We start from the raw sequence: 16,140 nt of genomic DNA on the forward strand, positions 1-16,140 counted from the left end.
CCAAACAGGTGCCTGCAAGCAGAACCTAAGCGCAACAGTTCTTAGTGGTTGGCATCGCAACTTCGGCAATGAATTCTGTGTATGAATTGTGTGTTGTGTGAATAATTCGTGGTTATATATGTTACTTCACTGGTGCATTTTATATGTACTGGTTAATACAGCCATCAATTCATTGCCTGCTACTGTAGCAACAGTTAAAACTTGAATTCTGTCATGAATTGCTGCTTAATTTCTCACAAAGCCAAGGATCCTGGAGGCTGACAGTGCAATCCAGTGTGTATCTGCTCAGCCACATTCCAATCATTTGCTGTTTACTGATGATATGTTTTTGCTGCTGAAGATTTTGCTGAAAATGTATTGGGTTGGATATAAAGATTACTGTGTGGTTTTTATTGCAGCGTATTGATATTCTTTCTGATTTTATGGGCCAGAAGGGGCACATTCAGCTTCTAATATATATGTGTGTGTTTGTGTGTGTATATAAACATAAACACACAGACGCACCCGGACGTATACAGATATGCTAGAATTTGCTAGAATGTATATGTGCTCATCTTTCTACTGGTGAAAAAGGTCTCAGGCATTTGAAAATGTTTTACATTATTTTTTTATGTATGTTTGAAAATGAAAATGAAGTAAACTCTTGGCATCAGTGTTACCCAGTGAATGCAGTTTTAATTCATATGCACTTGACATTACTAAGGAGTACCAGAAGCGGTTTTTCTCTCTCTCCTCCCTGCCTCACTGAAAGGCAATGAGTCATCCTACCAAAAGCCCATTTAATTGTTTTGCAGACATATTGGACCATAAAAATCTGTATAAATCCAGGGACTTTGGAAGCAAGGGCGTCACATAGATTTCTGAGCCAAAGCAGATTCCATATGCAAAAGGAGAAATGGCAGGTAAAAACCAAAGGATGTATTCTGGCAAGGATTTCATCACTCGTCTTTTTTACTTCAGGTGCCCATCTTCTTGGGGGGAAACTAATTGTGGCTTCAGCAATCAGAGTGGGTTGCATTTCAACACTGGCTTGGCTTTAGCAGAAAGTACTTCTGCTTGCAAGGGATGAGGGTGGCACTGTGGGTTAAACCACAGAGCCTAGGACTTGCTGATCAGAAGGTCAGCGGTTCGAATCCCCGCAACGGGGTGAGCTCCCGTTGCTTGGTCCCTGCTCCTGCCAACCTAGCAGTTCGAAAGCACATCAAAGTGCAAGTAGATAAATAGGTACCGCTCCGGCAGGAAGGTAAACAGTGTTTCCGTGCGCTACTCTGGTTCGCCAGAAGCGGCTTGGTCATGCTGGCCACATGACCCGGAAGCTGTACGCCGGCTCCCTCAGCCAATAAAGCGAGATGAGCGCCGCAACCCCAGAGTCAGCCACGACTGGACCTAATAGTCAGGGGTTCCTTTACCTTTACCTACCTCTGCCTGCACAAGTGGAAGCACCCGGTTTTTACTGTTCTGCCTGACACTCACCTACCACAAACCTGTGCATCAGTCCCCATGCTGACTAGTGGGTCCCCCACAATACTCAGGAACAGCTTTTCAGTGGAGAGGGAAATTAAGTGGGTATGAGGGATCAACAAAATTCAGGTGCCCTGCCTTGTTCATGCACAAAGTCAGGAGTGGGGAACCGCAAATGCAGCCCTCCAGGCCTTTCTATCTGGCCCTCACATTCTCCCTGGGCCTCACACCCCTCTCCTCAGACCAGACCCTTCACTGACCTTGCTTCCAACCCCAGGTGTTTTTTTGCCTGGATGAAAATGTCCTCCAGCTCTGATAATGCCTCTTGTTTGTCTGACTAGAGCAGGGGTCAGCAACCTTTTTCAGCCATGGGCCGGTCCACCGTCCCTCAGACCTTGTGGGGAGCCGGACTATATTTTGGAAAAAAATAACGAATGAATTCCTGTGCCCCACAAATAACCCAGAGATGCATTTTAAATAAAAGCACACATTCTACTCTTGTAAAAACACACTGATTCCTCAACCATCTGCGGGCCAGATTGAGAAGGTGAATGGGCCACATCCGGCCCCCGGGCCTTAGGTTGCCTACCCCTGGACTAGAGGATAAAGAGGGTAGTGTGAGTGTGTGCGCAGACTCTAGCCTGCTGCATACAAAGGTAACTTCTTCACTTGTTGCTCCACCCACTTTTTCCTCTGGCTCCACCCACCACTGCCATGTTGCCCCCCTGGAAGGTTGGCCAGAAGGGAGTGTGGCCCTGGGGAGTGTGAAAAAGCTTCCTCGCCCCTGCACTAAGGCAAAACCATCATTGGATGCAACCCAGCATTCCCAACCTTGTGTTTGCTGAATAATGTACAGGGAGGAATTTCAGGTGTGATGCTTCCCCACCCACCACTTTTCTTCCTGCAACCCCTCCCCAGATATTGCTTCCCCCTCTTATTACTGATCTCAGAGCCTGACTGAGGGGGCAGTAATGAGGCTAGGAAACTGGGGGCAAGGAAAGGAGTTGAGGAAAAGCAGCAGGTGGAGGAAGGGCTTATCATCCCTGACTCAGGCAGGGGACTTCTGTCCTCCTGACCCCTGTTCACATTTGTTACATTAGGAATCCCTGTTTGCTGAAACGAAAAGCACAGTTCCTCAGTGAGATCAGTCTTCCCAAAATAATAGGCGCGGTGATAATTTTGGCTATTGCTTCTTCTAATTCACTCCTAGGAATGGTGCAGCTGGTTACTGCTCTGAATACAGCAGCACTGTCTTGTATATGATGAGGCTTAGGAGATGTTTACAATGACAACAGCAGCAGCAGCAGCACTTTGTATTACAATAACAAAATCAGATTTTCCAAGCGTTTTTCATCATCACAATGAAGTAGACATCTGTGTCTATTGAAGCGCTGACACCTGCGTAATAGTTCATAAATTCTTCTGGTGTAACCTAAAGTAGAGGAATTGTAAAGGGGAAAAAATTAATATCTTCATTTGTCTCGCCTTGTCTTACCACAGACAAGAAATCAAGAAAGAAATTGCTCCACATGGAATATGTATTGATGCCTTTCCCTCCAGATGTTTTGGACTATAACTCCCATCATCCCTCACCACTGAGTCCTCCTGTCTGGAACCAATGGAGGTTGTAGTCCAACTACATCTAGAAGGCATCCGGTTTTCAGAAGGAACCTTATCAGAAAGGGGGAAATGCGGAGTCCATGACAGCAGAAAATAAAAAGCTGAACATGAGATGGGAATTCCCATTATGGAGTCCTTCTTTCCCTTTCCCTACAGGAAAGAGCACCTCATGAGCTATTATTTGCAATGGAAGGCCTTATTAGTAAAAGGCACATTGAGCAAGCAGATGCATTGATCCTCCTTAGAGTCCCAGGGCACTGGAACATAGAAAACAGTTGTGTTGAAGGATAATGGTAAAAAAAAGTGGGATGTAAAAGCCATAGGAATTTTGCATGTTAAGGCGTACAAACACAAAGGTTGTCTCCTCCACTTCTGCTCACTGGTCAAACCCCCATGGAGTTCACATATCCCATTCCCACCCCCCATCCGACTAATGTTCATGAAAGAGCAAGGGTATAAGAAGAGCTTGCTGGATCAGGCCCATCTAGTCCAGCATCCTGTTCTCGCGGCAGCCAGCCAGATGCCTGTGAAAAACCTGCACGCAGCACCAGAAAGCAATAGCTTCCTCCTGTGGTTTCCAGCAACTGGAATTCAGAAGCCAGTCAGCATCCATCTGCATCATGGCTAGTAAAGGGACCCCTGACCATTAGGTCCAGTCGTGACCGACACTGGGGTTGCGGTGCTCAACTCGCTTTATTGGCCGAGGGAGCCGGCGTACAGCTTCCGGGTCATGTGACCAGCATGACTAAGCCGCTTCTGGTGAACCAGAGCAGGGCACGGAAATGCCGTTTACCTTCCTGCCGGAGCGGTACCTATTTATCTACTTGCACTTTGACATGCTTTTGAACTGCTAGGTTGGCAGGAGCTGGGACCGAGCAACGGGAGCTCACCCCATCGCGGAATTCGAACCGCTAACCTTCTGGTTGGCAAGTCCTAGGCGCTGTGGTTTAACCCACAGCGCCACCCATCATGGCTAGTAGCTATGCCTAATTTTCTGCACTGTGTGTAATTATTGTGCCAACTGTCTTGTTCTTTAAAGCAAAACCCTTAAATGTTACAAAGGCGCCACCTTTCTGTCAACCTGCAATATTTCACTTGCCTGTCCATCTTTATCATAAGGCGAATCAAAGTTATCCAGAAACAGCCTGAAAACTTGCTCTTCCGACCATTCCCCATTCTGGTACTTGGGATGGTGTTTTGCATTGTAGACTCCTCGTAAATCTTCAATGGTGACAATCCCATCCCCGGTCTTGTCTAGCTTTCGAAAGGCTTGCATGATGACTTCTTTTCTTGCGTTAGACATGGGAGGCTTTAAAACACCAACACCAACAAATGAACATAGTACAGTCATTGGGTCGTCACCCATGTCCAGCAGGGTCTTTGTACCGACCAACACTATTACTGTAATAAAAATATTGGCAGATTGGCTGCATTTCCTTTAATGTGTTCATAGGGCTTTGGGTCACCAAAAGGAAGGTTGCAGGACCCATTTGATCATAAAGGACTTATATCCTGCTTTATAGACCTGGGATAAATGATAGAAAGGATAGGAATGTCGATTCACCATTGGAAGACTGTGTTCATAAAATCAGAGGGGTTGCCATCTGCAGGAAAAGCAACATAGTTGTATGGTACCTCACAGACTAATATATTTATTACGGTATAATCATTTGTGATCAGGGTTTTAAATTGTATGGAGAGCCTTCCTGAGTACAGAATGTTCAGAGGTTTGCCCTCCAACTTGTGGAGGGCACTCTCAGCCCCACTTCCCCCCACAAGGGGGGAAATGTTGCATACAGTTAGATGGGCAGGCATAAAATCCTGTTCACATGACAACCAAGCAGTGTTTGAGGCAGAACTAACAAAACGAACCCCATCCCTTCATGTATGGGCATTTACATAGGGCATGGTGGAATGCATACAGCCATGTGAAAGCAGCTTAAAACGGATTTCAAAGGATTGGTTAATATACTGAGGCTACTAGCCTACATACACTTACTAGTGAGCAAGGCCAATGAACATACTGGGACCTGCTCCAGAGTGAATATGGGCTGCATATGATTGTATTTTCATATAACTTACTTTGGCCTTTCATGACTGTGTCATTTCACCACAACGGAGCTTTTTATGAATCACCATCCACAAAAGGAAATGGTACATTGCAGGTGGGTTTTCAAAATAGAATTCATAAGCTTATATAGTACCATATTGGCCTGAATATAAGCCTCACTTCCCCCCCCCCAAATTCCGACTGTGAAATGTTAAAGTGTGGCTTATATTCGCGACCTTACGGTATGCAGCCAGGAGAGCATTGGCAAGCAGCACCAGGAGTGTGGCAAAGCAGCGCCCGCCCTGTGCGTAGTCCCTGTCTTCCCCCAAGGCTGCCGCCAACGCAGCGCAGCCCCCCCCCCCCCAGCAGGCAGCCAGGAGCAGCAAGGAAGGGAGCAGCTTATATTTGGGTATTTTTCCTTTTTTTTTTTCCTCCTCCAATTTTAAAGGTGCGATTTATATTCGGGTGTGGCTTATATTCGGGCCAATACGGTAGCTATTGCCTGGCTCACATGCAATGGGAAGCCATTGTTAACATTAACCAAAGTTTATAAGCCAACAACAAACCATGGCCTATGTGTGTGGTTTGTTTGTGACTAATAAACCATGGTTAAGCTGCTGAACAGAGTCCAGGTGATCACAGTAAGCCATTGTTTATTAAACAATGGTTAAATTATATTTTTGTTACACTTAAGACCAGTGCTTTTTCCAAAAAATGTTTAGAGGTACTCTGATTTTCCTGCTTATATTTAAATACTGCCCCTCAATGAGGCCAAACTTAGATTCACAAAATGCTTAGGGGCATGAGCCCCCCCCGTGTCCCACCAGAAAAAAAGCACTGCTTAAGATGCGGGTGGTGCTGTGGGTTAAACCACAGAGCCTAGGACTTGCCGATCAGAAGGTCGGCAGTTCAAATCCCCGTGACAGGGTGAGCTCCTGTTGCTCGGTCCCTGCTCCTGCCAACCTAGCAGTTTGAAAGTATGTCAAAGTGCAAGTAGATAAATAGGTACTGCTCCGGCGGGAAGGTAAACAGCGTTTCCGTGCGCTGCTCTGGTTCACCAGAAGCGGCTTAGTCATGCCAGCCACATGACCCGGAAGCTGTACGCTGGCTCCCTCGGCCAATAAAGCCAGATGAGCGCCGCAACCCCAGAGTCGGCCATGATTGGACCTAATGGTCAGGGGTCCCTTTACCTTTACCTTTAAGACCTTTTTGCACTAAAGTTACCATTCTATATTTCTATGACACAGAAAGCATTTCTTTTAAAAATAAAATAAAATAAATTAGCCTTACCCTTAATGTTATGAGAAATTCATCAAAGTCTATTGTTCCACTCCCATCTTTATCAAAGATCTTGAAGATCTTTTCAGCTTCGTCTTTGTCAATCATCACAGCGTAATCATTGAGGCCTTTCAAGAACTCTTTGAAATCGATAGTCCTGCTGTTGTCATCATCCATGATTCGAAAGACCCTGAAGAAAAGAAGGGCCACTTTGAAGAAAACAGTAATAAAATAAAAGAGGATGGAAGAGGAATAGAGAGCAGACACTGATATCAAGAAGTTAGGACACAGGCATTTCAAGAGAAAAGAAACAACACAATCCTTTTTCATCCAATAGGGCAGCTCAGTCAGCTCCTACGTAAAAATAAATAAATGTGTAGCATTCATCTGAACTGTTTCCATTCAATCCTCCCTCTCTCTTTCTCCTTTTGTGTCATGCCTTTTAGATTACAAAAGACCTGTCTTGTTCTAACTGTATATAAGTCATTCACGGAGCCCTATCGGCCAAAGACTAGCATACCAATAAGTAAATCTGGACTCTGTTTTCAGATATTGCAAATGAAATGTGCAGCTTCAAGTCCTATAGTCCCCCAAATAGTTAATAGTTAATGTTATTTCTAAGGTTCAAGGCAGTTGCTTGAGTTTGCTACAGAAAAAAATGCCTACATTCATTGCTTTAACTCATCATCAGTACTTCTGTGCTGTTATTGACAATCATGCATTTTATGCTGCCTTTTGCAAGCTATAGTTGAATAGTTTTGCCCTAAGTCATGCTGTTAGGGGCCTATGACTTTCCTTCCCTCATTCCTCATTTTCCAAGCCCTCTTACCATTGCCTTCAGCCCATTTCTGCAATGCAGGGGGGTTGGACTAGATAACTCACTGGGTCCCTTCCAACTCTACAGTTATATTTAACATTACGTGAGTTCATGAGCTGTGAAGTGAATTCAGGTGTAATGAGGCCCCTGCAGCCTTCAACTGGTTCAGGTAAGTATTTTCTCTTTCTTGACAGTTTGGCTGCCTCATAACATCAGTGCTTGAGGGCCTCTTGAGACAGAACACGGAAATCCAAATGTCTATTAAGCAAGGCCAGCTGTGCTTCAGTAATCTCCTGGCCTACAGAAGAATGTGGGCTGGTTTAATAATTTACCTCATGAACTCATTTTACCTGGCGAGGCCTTTGATGCCAGCAGAACCCCTTGCCAGGCACTGAAGGCGAAGTCTCTCGATTGGATCTGTAGTTTTGGCAAGGTCTCTTTTGGCCCGGATTGCCATCTCCCGGTCGTGTCTCGCTGTACCAGGCATCTAGGAGAGAGAAAAATGGCAAAAATGTTGGCAACCGTACTCATAAGAAGGAGCTTCATTTACTAGAGTGAAGATGTTCTGTTTGTATGTCCACAAACGTACATAAAAAGTGCATATACATATCTGAGTCTGGTTGCAAAGGCTTTTGCAAGGGGAGTTTTAAAAATAAAACAGAATGGATGAATGTAAAAATGCAATGGATGAATTCTGAGGTGCAATGTGTGAGTCAGTCAACTGAAGAAAAGGATTCAGTCACAATATTCGGCCACTTTTCCAGAATGTATAAGTTTTGTAGAATTTTATGTGCGTCGTTTGTCAGGCTTGGAGGGCGGCTCCCTCAAAACTGGCCGTGTCTCTGCAGCAATGGAGGTTTGGTGAATAGTAATTTACAAAGTATACAACCAGAGCTTCTGAATGTTTGCTTGAAAATGACTCCTCCTATATTTCACTGAAGCTTATTACCAAATCTGTGCATTATGTTGCAACCTAAATGATTTAGCATCTCTTCACTTGGGAAATCTCTCATTTGGCAGAGGACGGATCTGGCATAGATCTTTTCCCATCCATCACCAAGATTCCCTTTCGCTACATAATCCAGAATATAAATCTCTGTGAGTGTTGGAGTGAAAAGAAAAGGAGGATTTCTTCAAGGTGTGTATGTACAACTCAAGAATGTTTGCAAAATATGCAAAATATGTTCTGCTGTTATATCTAGCTAGCAGTGAAATGTAGATTTCTTTTCCCCCCAAAACAGCCAATTAATGAATTCTCAGAAATGGTTTTGCAACCCTCTGATAGTATCAGTCCAAAAGGTCATTGTGCTAAACTGGAATTTCAACCTTCCCTTAAGAAGAAATACAAAGATCTACTAAGAACATAGTACAAACATATTAGGTTTTGAATGATGCACACATTTTTTCCTCAGTGTAGCAACACATCTTAGACTTGGAAACCCAAAACGCTGCTGTAAGTAGTATTTAAAAAGTGGAAATCTTCTCCAAAATGCTAATTAATAATATATACATATAATTTATAGGTTAAGATAGCGCCCCCCAAACAGAAATGGACTGGACTGGCAGCTGAACCTTACTTCAACACTGGTGATGGAGCAGCAGCATCCACAAAACCTCAGGCAGTAGGCCAAACAAGGGGTGCCAGGGCAAACCATTTGGGAATAGAAAGGGGGGGTTTTCTACCCTGACTCAAAACAAAACATAATATTGATTTCCCCACTTTCATGTGGGATTTCTGTGTTCCACAGACGCTTTTCACAGCACATTTAAAAACATCTTTCTTTTTTTACTATGTCCCTAGTCCATGTCAACTTCATTGTCAGCATACTCTCTAAGTTTGTCAAATAATAATAATATTATAATAATTTATTACTTATACCCCGACCATCTGGCTGGGCCTCCTCAGTCACTCTGGGCAGCTTCCAACAGGATATTGAAAACACAATAAAACATCAAACATTAAAACTTCCCATAACAGGGCTGCCTTCAGAGGTCTTCTAAAAGTCAGATAGTAGTTTATTTCCTTGACATCTGGTGGGAGGGCATTCCACAGGGAGGGCGCCACTACTGAGAAGGCCTTCTGCCTGGTCCTCCCTCATATATTTCTCTCTGCTTAATTTCTCCTTGGCCCAATCTTTTTCATATTGTGGAAGTCTCATTTTTCGTTTGTCTCTTGTATATTTTAAAAAATATTTATATTGTTCTTTTTTCTTTATACGTTTCTTGGACAAGACTTTTCTGACAAAACGTTTAATGTTTAAAAAGAAAGTACCATACTTTTCCGTGTATAAGACTAGGTTTTTTTATTTTAAAATAAGGTAAAAAATCTGGGGGCGTCTTATACACGGATAGTGCATATGCCCATTTTCTAAATTTGGGGTCTCCAAAAGTAGGGGATGTCTTACACATGGGTGCGTCTTATACACTGAAAAATACAGTAGTTTCCAAAGGGATTGTGAATATAATCTTGTGGCAATTTTTAAAAGAAAAGAAAAATGTTCAAAGCACTTCTGCACCTAAGAAACTTAACAACAACCCCACCCCAGGGGTTGATTTGGGCCGAGATGTTCCTTTGCTGAGCTTGGCTGGCCTCCACTTGCAGATTGATGCCAGCATCATTCCACTGGTGCTAAGATCCTGCTTCCATCCACTGAAGTTGCAGGTGGATCGAAGGCAGCCAGTGGAAAGCCCTGAAATAGGATGTTTAGGGGTAGGGGTGAGAGCAGCTGAGCTGCCCCGGGATCCATTGGATCTCTAGCAGGCCCCACTGCTATCACAAGACAGCATCAGGCCTGAACTGGGTTCAATCACTATGCCAGCTTCAGATTGGTGCAGCAACCTGCCTGACCAGCTTCCACCACTACGTTAACCCACGCCAAGTGAGGATTGTACCCTAAGAAAGAAACATGGGAAGTAGTCCTATTCCGAGGCAGGCCTTCGGTCCATCTGGCCTAAGATTGGCTACTCTGGCCGTCGCTCTTCAAGTGAAGATGCCAAGGACTGAACAGGGGAACTTTTGCATGCCATTCGTGTGCCCTGTCACTGAACCTCCTCTATAACAATTTGTTGTTAGTCTTTCTGGTGTCACGGTGTCTTTGTTGACTCTGCCTATACATGTCTATTCAAAAGGTGTTATGTGGGACTTACTCCCACATGCATGTACATATAGGACGGCAGCTTCAATGGCCACGAAAGGCTATTAAATTTCTTCAAATGGAAACATTCAAAACCTGCGTGAGAGAGGCTTGGTGTTGCTTCCCTTATAAAGGTTTTGTTTCCTAGTCAATTGAGACTTTATTAAAGAGCATGGCCACCTATGAAGGCATTTCAAAATGTGTGGCGAATAAAATAAAACTACTTATGGCCTTCAGGTTCTGATACTTCTGTTTTTAGAATGTGCATAGCTTTGAACACTGATGAATTTGCAGGAAATGTAGTATAGAAATTAATTGATTAGTACTACAACTGGAATAGGGACGTGGGGGCGCTGTGCGTTAAACTACAGAGCCTAGGACTTGCCAATCAGAAGGTCGGCGGTTCGAATCCCTGTGACGGGGTGAACTCCCGTTGCTCAGTCCCTGCTCCTGCCAACCTAGCAGTTTGAAAGCACGTCAAAGTGCAAGTAGATAAATAGGTACCGCTCCGGCGGGAAGGTAAATGGCGTTTCCGTGCACTGCTCTGGTTCGCCAGAAGCGGGTTAGTCATGCTGGCCTCATGACCTGGAAGCTGTACGCCGGCTCCCTCGGCCAGTAAAGCGAGATGAGCGCCGCAACCCCAGAGTCGGTCACGACTGGGCCTAATGGCCAGGGGTCCCTTTACCTTACAACTGGAATAACATGGCCTCCAAATATACGTAAGTCAGCCATTCCTCCTTTAAGTTTTGGCTCAGATGCACTAAAAAGAAAAAAGTTCTTGAAAGTAGATCCTTACATGAGCCATCTCACTTAATATGGCACAATTGTGCATGCCTTCACTTCTATGTTATCCGTAGAGGCGCTGCCATTAAACATGAATGTTCCATTTAGTCATCATAGCTAATAAAGGGGTAGCACAGACCCTCTGTTTATCCATTCTTTAAAGCTATCCAATGTTAGTGGGCATCAGCATATCTTGTGGCAGTGAATTCCATAAGTGAATCAAAGTTGAGGAATACAGGAGCTCCCTCAAAGAGGCACCAGCTCTTAGTTCTTTGCTGCTTGATACCATCAGTCAGCAGGGTGTGGCAGCATCTTGGGAACTGATGACGTGCTATAAATAAGTGAGTCTTATCTCAGTGATTTGGGAACAGTGCATTAATAACCCAGTTATGATCCAGTTGAAAAGAACCAGATTCATCATCCTATGCACCAGCTTCTTAAATACTTATATAACAGCCGAAATCACATAGATGGCTACTGCTGGAAAGCAAAACTGTTTTGTCGAAAGAACCCTGTGGGAAGCTGCTGGACTTGGCTGCAGCCATTTTTACTGTTCCAACACAGCCTCTCTTTTTGCACTGGCATGGTGAAAATCCCGAGTCGTGACAAAACTCTTCCAAACACCTTTCTACATAGTGCTGCACAACCCCTCCAAACACCTTTCTACATAGTGCTGCACAACCCCTGGACTCAACAGCCCTTCGAACGCCAAGTCTGATTTAGACAGATGGTTGATCAGGATGAACAGCTGCCTTTGCTTTGTCCCCCGACAGTAAGTCTGGTCTTAAATGAGGAAGCAGAAATGGGCAAGGTGGAAAAAGTCTTTCTTTACACAGAATAACCCTGTGTACTTTCTTGTGCATTGATTTCCAAAAACATGCCATAAATCTCCAACTACGTGATCATATTTATTTACTGCTAATTCGACAGACAGCCTGCTTGTTGCATTTTATTGTGTTTTGTCTATTGTATTTTCAATCTGGTCTTCACTGCTTTGGAGGCCTTTGGGCCCAAAAGCAAAATTCCAATGAAGTTTAATAATAATTTGGTGGTAAAAAAGTAGAGATAAACAGACTCACAAACTCCAAAGGCAACATGAGGAGGTCCCATTCAAACCCAGCTTCCTCCCCTAGCGATAGAACCAGATCGGTTCTTCCTCCAATTTTGTTCACAGAGCTTATTCTGTAAATATAATCAGCTTCCTGGCCCCGGAAGCATACGCTACTATATTTCTATACACACCAACTTTTAAAATAGGCAATATCTTTAAAAAGTAAAGAGCATGGGAAAGCTGGATTATATCAACCTAAATTAAAGGATACTCTTCCTGAGCCAATCAATAAAGTAATGAAGAAAAAAACCCATTTACCTTTAATTTGTTACCTGTTGCTCCTAACCTGAAACTACAGACGCTCCCTTGTACAGTTTGGGGAAAGTGGGCCTGTCTCTTCCTAGCATCTCTTCCCGCCCCTGGTCTACACCTCCCCCTTCTGATTGGACAGACTGTGGTAATTAATGCAGAACCATGGAGAGCAGCGAAGGGTGACTGGAAGACGGGAGTGTCCGTCCATCTCAGATTACTTGTTTACATATTGCTACCCTGCCTAGAGTTTATCACCTTGTTTCCACGGAGACATGGCTTGCTGTCAAAGGCCTAGCGCAACCTGCCAGGGATTTCATTGTTCCTGCGGCTTGCGATGCTCCTCCCAGCCCTCTCCCTTCACTTTGGCTTTGCTATATTCAGGAAGAAAACGCTTTCTCTGAAACACAGGGGCAAAGCAGCAGAACAGAAGCCCTCGTGTGCTTTTTGGAAGAAATATAGTATTGTGCTCAGGCACAGAGAGAGCTGGAGAGGTTTAAATGATCTATCCACTGCAATCAGACTGAGCAGGTGTACAGAAGTACAGAAACTTAATACTGCTCCTTAGCACATTCCATATCTTACGTGGAAGTGCTTTCTTCCCCATGGGATGTCTGTCGGTAGCGAGTGTGTACAAGTCCAAATTTAGTACAATAGAGCAAAACACAACAGTTTCAGCGATGTAAAAAATGAGTTGAAAGCAAGCTTCTTAAATGATATACAGCTGTACCTTGGTTTTCGGACAGCTTAGTTCTCGAACGTTTTGGCTCCTGAACATCGCAAACCCGGAAGTGACTGTTCCGGTTTGCGAACTATTTTTGGAAGCCGAACGTCCGACAGGGCTCCGATTGGCTGCAGGAGCCTTGGTTTCCGAATGTTTTGGAAGTCGAACGGACTTCTGGAACGGATTCCATTCGACTTCCAAGGTACGACTGTATTTGGCTGGTAGCAGAATGGCAAAGGGAACACTACAGATTCTTAAGAACAGGACAGCAAATACGTTTGTCCTATTTCTTTTTTTAAGGAAAAAACAAAAAAAGTGCATGGATCCTGCTCATGAATACGACTCTCATTGCAACTTAAGAATATATGCTCTGCTAATTTACTGAATTTTCTGTATTCAGTCCTGATAACCTTTCTAGCATTTCACAATTACACAGCAAACACTGACAAGGGAAGCATGATGTAATAAAGTTAATTTTAATTTCAACCAATATACAGCATTACATTTTAATTTATTAAGATAGTGATTCATTTATCCCTTGTTAGATATAAATAATTATACACTGGCAGCAAATATACATCTCACTGTTCATGACTCCAAATCCTAATGCTGTTTACATAGCAGTTATTCCTGTTCCCAATAGGAGAGCAACATGTACCTTAACCATGAATGAGGCATTAACAGGGAAATAAATCAGTGACAGTAGCAAAGACAAGTGTTGCATGATTGCAGAAGCTAAGAAAACTGCATTCTCGCTTATCTGAGTTGAAACAAGAAATCTAAAAAGTCTTATAAACACATTAAGTGTAAGGAAAATATTACAAGTTCAAAAAAATTGGTCAGCATCACAAATATGTACACCACCACAGAATCTCAACACAGTCACATCCAAGTACCACTAGAATTTTTAGAAACTGTGACTTGAAAAACTACATTCCTGTGCATTATTCTGTTTGGTGGCCTGTTCTGCTACCACCAGTGTAGATAGAGAGCTCTAAGCAAAAGCAAGAATGTTTTCAAAACTTAGGTTTTGGTTTGAAGTTCCACAGCGGTGTATAAAGAGGAAGACACTAGAATCTTGGAAATATTAGCATCATGCAGTTTAAGTCTCAGGGACATCACCCAAGCAACCCTGGCCTCACTCTGAAAGTGACCTCAGACACGGGGCTGCCTTAGTATCACTGCCCCCCAAGCCCCAGGCAGCTCCAGTGAGACACAGTGTGTTTCGTGATAATGTCAGTTCGTCTCACTTGTATTGAAAATCATCCCATATCAACCAGTTTCAGCAGGACTTGCCCACCTTGAAGATCTCCAGTAAACCTCTGCTTACCTTCCAAAACGTGAGAGGTAAACTACAATTTGGCATTTCACCCATCATCATCCAAATCAAGTACTAGGGAGCTTTCAGAAGTCTCAATGCATGCGTTTTCTTAAAGCAATGTTTTCATCAGTTGAAAGTTGAGGAACCTGTGGCTCTCCAGATGTTGATGGGCCCCCAATCTGCATCAGCCCCAGGTAGCAGAGCTATTGCTCAGGGGTGATGGGGCTTGTCCAGCAACACCTAGAGGGTTAAAGGCTTCACACCCTTGTTCAAAAGAAATGAACTATTAAAAACATGACATCTCTGGTGCAATATTTCACATATCCCCCACATCAGTTTGCTGATTAGCACTAGTTAACATCATTAAAAATCCCAGCATTTTCAACACGTGAAAATCCTTTTTGATATCATAATCCATTCTGTTTTCCATCAGTATTTTGGAGAAATAAAACATTTAGGGCTTTTTATATTAAAAAAAAATAGCTTAAAAATATGTTCTGTGCCATGTTTAATGGATTATACGTACTTAGGATATATGAGGAGCCCACTGATTTTCATGCACTGGGATTCAGCATCAGACCATTTTTTGAATTCCAACATTTATGAAAGTGAAATCACAGTTAATTGAAGGGACAGATAACATACTTTCAACATATGCATTACTTAAATGACACTTCACTGAAGCTACTGTGAATCACATTAACACTGATTTCACGCACCCCCCCCCCAAAAAAACCCCTAAATCCTAAAATGCTTAACTAAAATGTTATACGAGACATGGATAAATACCACTACTGTTCCCCCACTCCATTCCTTGTAACATCTGTGCATGTGAATAGACGTGTCATGCCTTGTCCTTGTGGCCAAGAGCCAATGATGCGAGGCAGCACTGGAGCAATGCACAGTATGGAATCACACATTCTTTGTTTAGGTATGAAGAAGGAGAAAGCAGCAGATTCTACCCATGCCTAATAACATCAAGTTTAAGGACTGCAATCCTGCACAGTGTTAGGCTCCTTAAGTCCTATCAAAATCAATGGAATTTGAACAGCCTGTCTGCAGGATTACAGCCATGCTATTCAATATACAAAGCACTCAAATCCTTTGCTTTCCTAAAATACCCAAGGGTCTTGTAATAAGTTAAAAAGCTCCTCCTCATATATGAAACATGCTGGTAAGAAAGAGTGGATATCTGTCCTCGTAGCTTTACAATATATGGTCACGGCCAACCATTAGCCTTCATTTTAAGAAAGCAAGCAAGTGCAGTCCTATATGTGTCTACTCAAAAAGTAAACCCTATTGGGTTCAAGGGGACTTATTCCCAGGTGTCCTACGATACTGGCAAACATCCCTCAAAATGACATTTGCTTTTTATTTCCTCCAGCCCCATTTACAGTCACATATTTCCACCCAGCACTGATGAAGCCCATTATGTAACGCATTCGCTGGCGTTTCCTGACAGACATTTCTGTTTGGAAAGAGGAAGCATTTTTTCTTTGGCAGTGAAAATCTGCGCTGAGTGCAAAAAGCACATGTATCATGAAAATGTGGATTCCTTCTAAAAGGCAAAAGAACTAGGTTGCCACTAGTGC

General features: G+C 43.4%; 1 protein-coding gene across 1 annotated transcript; it reads right to left on the bottom strand.

The window, feature by feature from the left end:
- Positions 1 to 655: 655 nt before the first annotated feature.
- CAPSL (calcyphosine like) lies at positions 656 to 12,622 on the bottom strand. Its single transcript, XM_053408432.1, has 5 exons — positions 12,513 to 12,622; positions 7,577 to 7,713; positions 6,422 to 6,599; positions 4,181 to 4,390; positions 656 to 2,893 (listed from the first exon to the last, which is right to left on the bottom strand). The coding sequence occupies exons 2-5, from the start codon at positions 7,711 to 7,713 to the stop codon at positions 2,792 to 2,794; spliced, it is 627 nt and encodes a 208-aa protein (XP_053264407.1). The 5' UTR covers positions 12,513 to 12,622; the 3' UTR covers positions 656 to 2,791.
- Between the last annotated feature and the right edge of the window lie 3,518 nt (positions 12,623 to 16,140).

This window comes from Podarcis raffonei, chromosome 11 (genome assembly GCF_027172205.1).
Source record: "Podarcis raffonei isolate rPodRaf1 chromosome 11, rPodRaf1.pri, whole genome shotgun sequence".
In the NCBI taxonomy this organism is placed as follows: domain Eukaryota; kingdom Metazoa; phylum Chordata; class Lepidosauria; order Squamata; family Lacertidae; genus Podarcis; species Podarcis raffonei.